Source organism: Scardinius erythrophthalmus (genome assembly GCF_964197995.2).
Source record: "Scardinius erythrophthalmus genome assembly, chromosome: 12".
NCBI classification, from domain to species: domain Eukaryota; kingdom Metazoa; phylum Chordata; class Actinopteri; order Cypriniformes; family Leuciscidae; genus Scardinius; species Scardinius erythrophthalmus.
The window spans coordinates 34,163,315-34,172,240 of NC_138232.1; the positions used below are offsets into that span (position 1 = coordinate 34,163,315).

Here is an 8,926-nt window from a genome sequence, read left to right on the forward strand (position 1 = left end):
CACGGAAAATACTGAGCACCCACGGAAAATACCGAGCACCCACGTGTGCCAGACTGCCATTAAACATTGCAGTTGGTGCTATGTGAAGTGTTTCTCGGATGAAAACGTCTATTTAGTGACCCCGCTCTGTACGCAGAGACGCGTTGCTCCCATAGTCAGTATATCCTCCTGAAGAATTAACCGCAATGGTGAGTCAACAAAAATTTTGCTCAAACGGGTGCGGGTCGGACACAGGTCTAAACACGGGTTTAAATCACGTACAAACGTAAACATATATGCACATTTTTAGGAACACATCTGCCTGTATTTCAAGTAAATAAAATAATTTAAAATCCACATCAGTTTATTTGTGCCCACGCCCTCTCAGGAGTCTCTATACCTACTTTCACTTTTAAAAAGTCATCATAACCGCGCGCGCAATCTGCTTGCAGTCATCGAGATGGATGCTGTCTGAGGAGTTGAAGAAAAGAATAGCTAGTAGAGATGGTAAAGTTGTCGACAAAACTGAAGAAAACACTAGCCGCGTTTCCATTACAGATTTGCGCAAATGTTTTGCGCTATTATCTAAATATCGATAAAAAACTATTGCGAAATGACGGCGTTTCCATTAACCGATGTTATGCGACTAAAACGTCCTTTTTTCTCTCGCGATAAGTCATTCCAAAAATCACGGCAACTGACGTTGGTTTATAAAATATCACAGCCAACGCATTAGACATTATTATTATTAATGGAAGGAGACGTGGCGTGTTATCCAAGCATAAATGGCAGGGAAAGACCCTTATAATGCGAACGACACATGGAGTTTCTGGGTGTTTCGCCCTAATTTCTGCTCCGAGGTTTTGATTGTGGCATTTCTTTGAGATTTAGAATTCAGTATTCCTATAGTCTAATTATTATTTTTTTTTAATGAATTTAATAAAGAACTCTGTCTCGTATTCTGTCCAAACGATCCATGTAGGCTACTTTGTGTCCATTCGTTTTTCCTTTTTAACCCGTAGTTGAAAAACGAAAAATGAACGGTTGTTGTCTTTTTAAAACGCAAAGTTGAACACCAAAATTTTAATTTGAACTGGCTACACCAGCTGCTGCGCAAAAAAAGTAAATATCGAAGAATTTTCAGATTTTTGTTTATGACTTTTTGCCCCTTTATTAAACATTTAAAATAGTCACAAATTAATATGGAAAACATCTCGATTTTACTGGTTTTCTAAGGCCAAATTAGAACCTGGAATTGATGTTTTCCCGCAGTGCTGAATGAGAAGAGCCATTAATATTATTAATAATAATAAACTATTGTTTTGGCTAAAATCACATCTCCATCTCCGCTGTTAAGCAGATGCGCTTTTAGAGAGAAATGCACCTTTCATACGAATTACAAAATCAGAAGGTATTAGCTTTCGATTCGAATTTGTTCGTTTTAAAGTGGACATTTCAAGCTTTAGCCTATATTTTGTTTCAGTTCTCGCGCTCCAGTTTACGGAGATCATGAAAGTGCGTCTGATTGTTTTCTTTTACTTTACAAAAGCACAACGTTTTATTTTGTTATTGTGAGTTTACACAAATAAAAGTAGTTGAGAATAATGTATTATTATTTTCTGTATGGCCAGAAATGATAGAGTATTTTTAAGTTGTTTCCACTGTTGATAGGAAAATGCAAATGTTCACGCCCGCGCCTCCGTGCCATGCAGTGCGCGCTCCTCACTCAGCTTTGTTCTTTTTTTGCATAAAAGCGTCTTCTAAATATAGCCTATTAAATGTTAAAATAAAATAATATAAAATAATTATTAGGCCTATTTGCGTAGCTATACATGGACCTCAAACACACCGCGTCTTCTAAGTCAGGTGACTGTAAATGCGCAAAAACTGTTTCCATTGCAGTTTTGCGAAATATTCCTTTTTCGAATTGCCTGAAAAACTACCTCATGAGAGCGTAAAAACTTTTTTGCGATAAATGGGAGTTTTTGCGAAATTGACGTGTTTCCATTGAGCGTATTTTTAATTCGCAATTTCAATTTGCGCAATTTGAAGGGTAATGGAAACGCGGCTACTGTTACATTTTGTAAATTTCACACGAAGATGATCGCGGTTACGTGTCAGTTAAACTTTCCATCTCCAATCCTGTCTGTATTTGTGAGAAGTGGCGCTGTCCTTGAAAGATTACTTTACGGCTGTATTATCAAGTAGGCTAAATAGGTGTGTGTGTGTTCGTGTCGGCCGCTGTCCATTTCCTAAGGTTCTGAAATGCAAACATTTTTTGACTACTTTTTTTTTTTTAAAGGGCTTGCACCCATGAGCACCCACGGAGGAAAACATAAATCGGCGCCTATGGTTGCATGGAGTTTCTTTTTTTAAAACCAATAGAGGGCCAAACGTTAGTGTACCTTTAACAAATCAGAGTTACAACGATCTTGAAGTTTATTCACAGAAGAAAAGAATCTGGTAATAACTAAAACAAATGGAACAACAGGCACCTGTCTAATTTACACACTTCCCTATTTCAATTCAGTATTAAGGCAATTACATACATACATTACATTTTGTTCAGGATTGCCTGTAGTCTTTCATCAACTTTTTTTTGGAAGAAAGGAAGCTTTACTGTATGAATAATGGAATATTTCACAGTATAAAGTTGCTACAGTTCAAATCAGTACATTTTCAGATCACTATTAGCTAAAGCCATGCCTTTCTTTGAAATTGTTTGCATCTCTTTTCTCTTGCTGTTTCATGACAAGTCTTTCATATCCAGAGCAATCCATTTTCCTTCACTGTATTGAAATTACAGTAATGGCACCTTTCAGTTGAACTAATGTTTAAATTTAACAATAATACTGTCCTGTCCATTTGATCGATGTCTCCTCCACCTAATGCGTGTTCAGGCTGTTCATGTACCAACAAAACTTCCTCTCACCAGCTAATCACATTAAGCACATACAGGTTTACGTATATGGGGAAGGGCTCTATACATTTAAGGGGCAGAGACGAATGTAGGGGCAGACGATGATAGAAAAAGGACTGTAAGCAAACGGGGTCCTATGGACAGGTGGTGGGAGTCAGGCACATTTTTTTGTCCTCCTCAAATCTGCTACACCTTCTGGTTGTTTTCCCAGCACTATTCAAACTGCATGTAAACTATAAGCAAGCAAAACTGTGACCTAAAACCTACATTTCCTCAGTAAATCAAATCACTTACTACATTTACACTACAGGTCAAACGTTAGGAGTAATTCATATTTTTGAATGTTTTTGAAAGACGTCTCTTATGCATTTATTTGATAAAAACAGCAATATTACAATTGAACAGTATTCTATATTATTTTAGCCTTTATTTATTCCTGTGATGGCAAAGACTTTCTTTTTTTAAAACTTATCCCAAACTTTTGAATGGTAGTGTGTTACAATTTCCACAAAACTATTAAGCAGAACTGTTTTCAACATCGATAATAAGTATGTTTCTTGAGCACCAAATCAGCATATTCTGAAGGATCATGTGACACTGAAACCAGGAGTAATGATGCTGAAAATTCAGCATTGGCATCACAGTAATAAATTACATTTTAAAATGTATTCAAATAGAAAATAGTTATTTTAAACTGTAATAATATTTCTGTTTTTACTGTATTTTTAATCAAATAAATGCAGCATGAGACCATTCAAAAACATTAAAAATGATTCCAGACTCTTGTGTAGGTTAAAGGATGCAGCTATACATAAGAAAATTCAAAGGCTTCATGGTAAAATGCAATAAATCATTGAGAAAGTAAAAAGAAGTGCAATGCTAAAAATGCTTCATCTATGTACACCATATTGAAAACCTTCTTTTGATCCTCCATTTGACATAATACCATTACCCTTATATAAAAAAAAAACAACAACTCTTGTTCAAGTTTCAAACTGATACCTCTCGAAGTTGTTCAGAACATGTTCTTAAATAAAATCTTAACAAAGCTCTGACTCTATCAGACAATACAGGAGTGTGGAAAAATGACATCTCTGTTCATCAGCTGAGGTTCCTTCGTTTCCGTTTTAACCCTCTGGCTCCTCAAGGTGTCGTGGGAGACATGGTGACTGACGTCCACGGGACAGGACGGAACCCATGGAGGGGGACAGGCTCCTAACCCCAACCCCACCCAGAGGCACCAAGGAGGGCGAGATACTACGGTATCCCACCCCGCTACGGAAGTTCAGCTCCTGGGTGGGTAGCAAAGGCTTTAAGATGCTCACCAGACAGAAAGCAGATCCGCTTTTGGGAATGAAGTTCACCTTGTTTCTGTCTGGGCAGAGATATGGAGGAATATCTTGGAGAGGCCTTGGCCTGGAACAGAAGATGCAAAAGTAGGTCATGGCTGATTTGTGGAAATGTATACTTTCATACTGATAAGAAGTTAAACCCCTCACTATGAAAACATTACCACAAAACAACCAAGTCTTGCCAAGTCATAGGGCCGACCTCAATGGCCTGGAATGTTTGATTTTATCCAACAATTAAAGGTGCAGTCAGTGATTTCTGAGAAACGCTGTTGAAAGTGGATCGGACTGAGCACTACAACGCACTTGTAGCCAATCAGAAGTTGGGGGTGTGTCCACTTATGAGGGGGGAGGAGAGAGAGTGAGCAAGAGGGAGATTTGAAGAAAGACTGTAGAAAGAGAGATGGCTGAGAGACATTACAAAAGAGAAAAGGTCCAAGGAAAATCACTGGAAAAAGAAGGGTTATGATCAGGCAAGAGCTTTAGTACCCTCGATTTTTTTAGAAAAGCCTTCCAGCGCTGGAGAGACAGAAGCGGGGAGGTCTGAAAATGGACGCAGATGTTGCATAGTTTCTGCTCCATACGTGAGTAACATTGGTTTAGCCATGTTTCACAGAACCTAGATATGCTGGTGTTGTAATGTTAGCTATAGTAACAGGACCGTTTTGAGTGTTATTGTTTGTCTGGAGCTGGTGTGATGCTGGCGACTAACAACCAACTCTTGTATATACTCTTGTGTACTAAATGTTCATTTTTTGTTCTTCCTTGTCGTTTGTTATTTTCCCCAAAGTGTTTTTTTTGTTGCTTCGCTTCTGCTATGATAAAGAGACATCCACTCTTGCATTGTGTGTTTGTGCATTTTGGGGCGGAGTAATGAAGGGAGGAGTGTGTTTGTTTGGGTTGATTTCAAATATAAACAATGTTTCTCAGAAATACACTGCACCTTTAAAATCATGCAATGAGTTATTTTTCATTATAACAACTGATGAAAAATGAAATGTTCCATAAAATTGTAAAACACAGGAAGCAATAGTTTGAGGCTTTCTAATAATAAATAGAACTACTTCCATTAAATTGTTTCATGTCCGCTTTACAGAAGTAATGCTTTGGTAAACCATAATTATGACATAAAAAAACTTAATTATGACATAAATTATGAAATAAAAAGTCAACTATGAGATAAAAAGTATGTCATAATACTTTTTTTGTAAATTTTTACCTTTTTTGAAGATCACGATTAAACAAATATTTGTCTTTAATTTATGGGATCAATGACTGCAAACATTTGAATACAAACTTGATAGTCTCTAATAATTGACTTAAATTGAATTAATTTATGCTAAATCTGCAACCCTGTTACCTAATTTTATAAAATATAATTTATTTCTAATTACTATTTATTTGATTAATTTACTAAATATTTTTTTGTTTTTTATTTTATTTTTGAAAAATAGAAAAACAGATTTTAAAACTGTATTATTGCAGACATTTAAAATAAAATAAAAATAAAACAGCTCATAGTATTTCAGTATATTCAATATCTTACACAAACAGACAGACAAAATATCTACAGAACAGTAACTCACTGGTTTTCTTCAAAAGCTTTAATTTTCTCGCAGCCCTCCGGAGGCTCACGTTTGAACATATAGCTATTGTTGGGCTTTGGAGATGAAGCATATTTGGGCAGAGGAGACCAAGGTCCCAGGTCTAAGACAGGAAAAAGGAATGTTTAGAAATCAAATAGTTCGATTTTAGCTTATTGTGTGTGATGATGATGCATGTGCTTCTCACCTCTTTCTTTGCTCTCATTGAGCGTGTCATCGAGTGGGCTGTTTCCGACCGTGTCGTTGAGGATGCTGAGGTACGAGGGTGAGACTGAGTCAGCTCGGCTGCTGCTGTTGCTACGGTTACTGCCAAGCCCACCGTTCGAGGGCGTCTGTGTGTCAATGCTGCGTGTGCTGCTGCTGCGCTGGGGGAGGGGAGGGGGCGCGCGGTGCCCATCAGGAACATCCTGTGGCTAAAACACACATTTGCTTAAGTAAGTAGGATGTGCAGGGTAAAAGCAATTTCTACTAATTGGATTCCACCAAACATATCATTAGTATTGATTGTGCCCTGATAAGCCATGTTACAGCCCCTATAGCACAAAATAGGGCTGAACGATATTGGAAAGAATTGACATCGTAATCTTTTTTTGTCTGCTATGTATTGCGATATAAAAAAAAACAAAAGCAGGAATTTTCAACAGTTGAATTAAATAGCTGCTGTATATTTGGAAAGAATGAACTATTCATCTGCATAGAATTAAAAATAATTAGACAAAAGTGGAAAAATTACTTTACTCTGAAGACTTTTTAATCGCAAAATTCTTTAGAAAAAGCTTCACTGTAATAAAAAATATTTTTAAATAAAGATTTTTGGAGTACATTTGACAAATTTCAGTCTACATCAAAATTTCACTTTGAATTCAGTCTGTTACTTGTTTCTTTGTAACTGTTTGTGAAATTTACTAGCATTTCTGAGAGAAAATTGTTTCAAAGGTAAATCAAACACTAAATATTTTCTAAAAAAATTCAATTTTTATAAAAAACAACATTTTTTCACTTGAATTTCCATAGAGCATATTCTCAGTTTTTTACCTATTCAATATGACTGTAAAATAATTATTATGATAATTATTATTAAATACAAATGAAGAGTTCAGATGCAAAAGCATCTAAGTGCCATCTGAAATTTTCTTCAAGAATGATCATTTTTATCAAGCTTGTATATTTAAGTTCAATAATTTCACTTAAATGGCAATGCAAATTACCTATTAATTGTCATTTAAGTGAAATTACTTAACTTAAATATACAAGCTTTATGAAAATGATTTCAGATGGCACTTAGAGGCTTTTGCATCTGAACTCTTTAAATATTAAACAAAATAAGAAAAATATTGTAATAACCAACCAAAAATGAGTAATACACATAATTTTACTTTACTGTAAAATTATAACTCCAATATTTACATATTAATTTCTTCATTTTTCAAATGGCAAGCTATCAAGCTTTTATTTTATGTACTGTAGATCACTCATGATATCAGTGTCTCAGAACAGCTTGATTCACAGTAAATTAGCCAAGCTATTCAGAGATGCTTAAACGCTGTATCCTGAACTACACGTGTTTAAATGCTGCGCTTTACTCTGAAACCGGTAGTGCATACATATTTATTTCATTAAATCACAGTTTTTGACAATCACACTTATAGTTATATCGCAACATGCAGCTCTACCACAAAAAATAAGTCAAAACCAATCTTGCACAACATAATACAGGCGGTATCATTGAGATGCACTCACTATTATGATCTCATCTCGTTCCACAGTGTCCCGTATGATGATGCGTTCAATCTCCTGGTTGAGCCCCTCTATGCTGTTCCGAAATCTTGGAGGTGTGGACTTAGAGATGGGGATGGGAATCAGGATGGTTTTAGGCATCTGAGACTGAGGGAAAAAAAAGAGGAAAAAAGGTCCAACACTTCTTTAGAAACGTGTGTATGGGTCTAAGTATGTCTCAAGTACACAAACATTCCCCTGTAGGGGAAACCAGCCTTCTGTGTAATCCTGTTAGAACGACTCCCACACACAGTGAGCCCACACATACACAATCTCTGCAGCCTCTCCACTGCCAAAAATCAAACATTCTGCCAGACTAAGCTCCATCATTATACACAAACCACTGACTACAGAGAACATTACCATTGAGAGCCCATTACTGCTCAGCTTGAGGGCACTTCTTTTGAGTATGGTGTGATGTAAGCGCTCTTTCCCAATCTTTTCTTCATGCTCTCATGATCTTCTCTTGGTTTATGGTTTTGGATAGCCAAACTTTTCCTTTCCTTTCCTTTCCTTTCCTTTCCTTTCCTTTCCTTTCCTTTCCTTTCCTTTCCTTTCCTTTCCTTTCCTTTCCTTTCCTTTCCTTTCCTTTCCTTTCCTTTCCCATTTCTCAGAAACAAGTCCTCTTGGTTTTTGAGATGCATTGACACAATCTCTCCTGTCCTTAAAACACTAAAGATGCTGAGAGGAATATTCCAGGTTCAGTACAAGTTCAATCAATGGAATTTGTGGCATAATTTGTGGCATTAATTACCACAAAAATCAATTTGTGCTTCCTCTTCCTTTTCTTTAAAAAGAAAGCCAAAGTCTACAATGGAACTGAAGGCAGGCAATCTGTAAACATTAAAATACTTGCTGTTTCAATAGTTTGGTCTTAAGACATAAACAATATGCATGCTAACCTGATTTTTAGTGTGAAATATTGCTCTCTAACCTTTTCTTTATAAGCTGTTGTATTAAATTTTACAACATCATTGCCAACTACATACAGTAATGCCTAAAAACGTCCAACTCCAAAATGACTTTTACAATTTACAATTTTACAATTACAACAGAACAATTAATTGAAGGCCACATCATCAAAGCAAGGTTCTGTTGTCATCGCTGCAAATTTGCATTACTTTAACCTGATGAGAAATCTGTGGAGAAATGTTTCTTAAGATTTCCATTTCTAGATCCCTATTCAAACTCCGCAAATTTCATCCGCAAAATTTGGCCGAGCAACGGTTAATGTGACTGCACCTTTTATATATTCCAAAAATGGCTGCATTCACATACATTTTAAGTGCCTCACTGTG

The 8,926-nt window shown here is 36.3% G+C and overlaps 1 protein-coding gene across 1 annotated transcript; it reads right to left on the reverse strand.

Annotated features, from left to right (window-relative positions):
* Positions 1 to 2,402: 2,402 nt before the first annotated feature.
* On the reverse strand, positions 2,403 to 7,830 carry fam117ba (family with sequence similarity 117 member Ba). The gene is made up of 4 exons (XM_081380585.1): positions 7,593 to 7,830; positions 6,040 to 6,265; positions 5,835 to 5,955; positions 2,403 to 4,315 (listed from the first exon to the last, which is right to left on the reverse strand). The coding sequence occupies exons 1-4, from the start codon at positions 7,728 to 7,730 to the stop codon at positions 4,027 to 4,029; spliced, it is 774 nt and encodes a 257-aa protein (XP_081236711.1). The 5' UTR covers positions 7,731 to 7,830; the 3' UTR covers positions 2,403 to 4,026.
* Between the last annotated feature and the right edge of the window lie 1,096 nt (positions 7,831 to 8,926).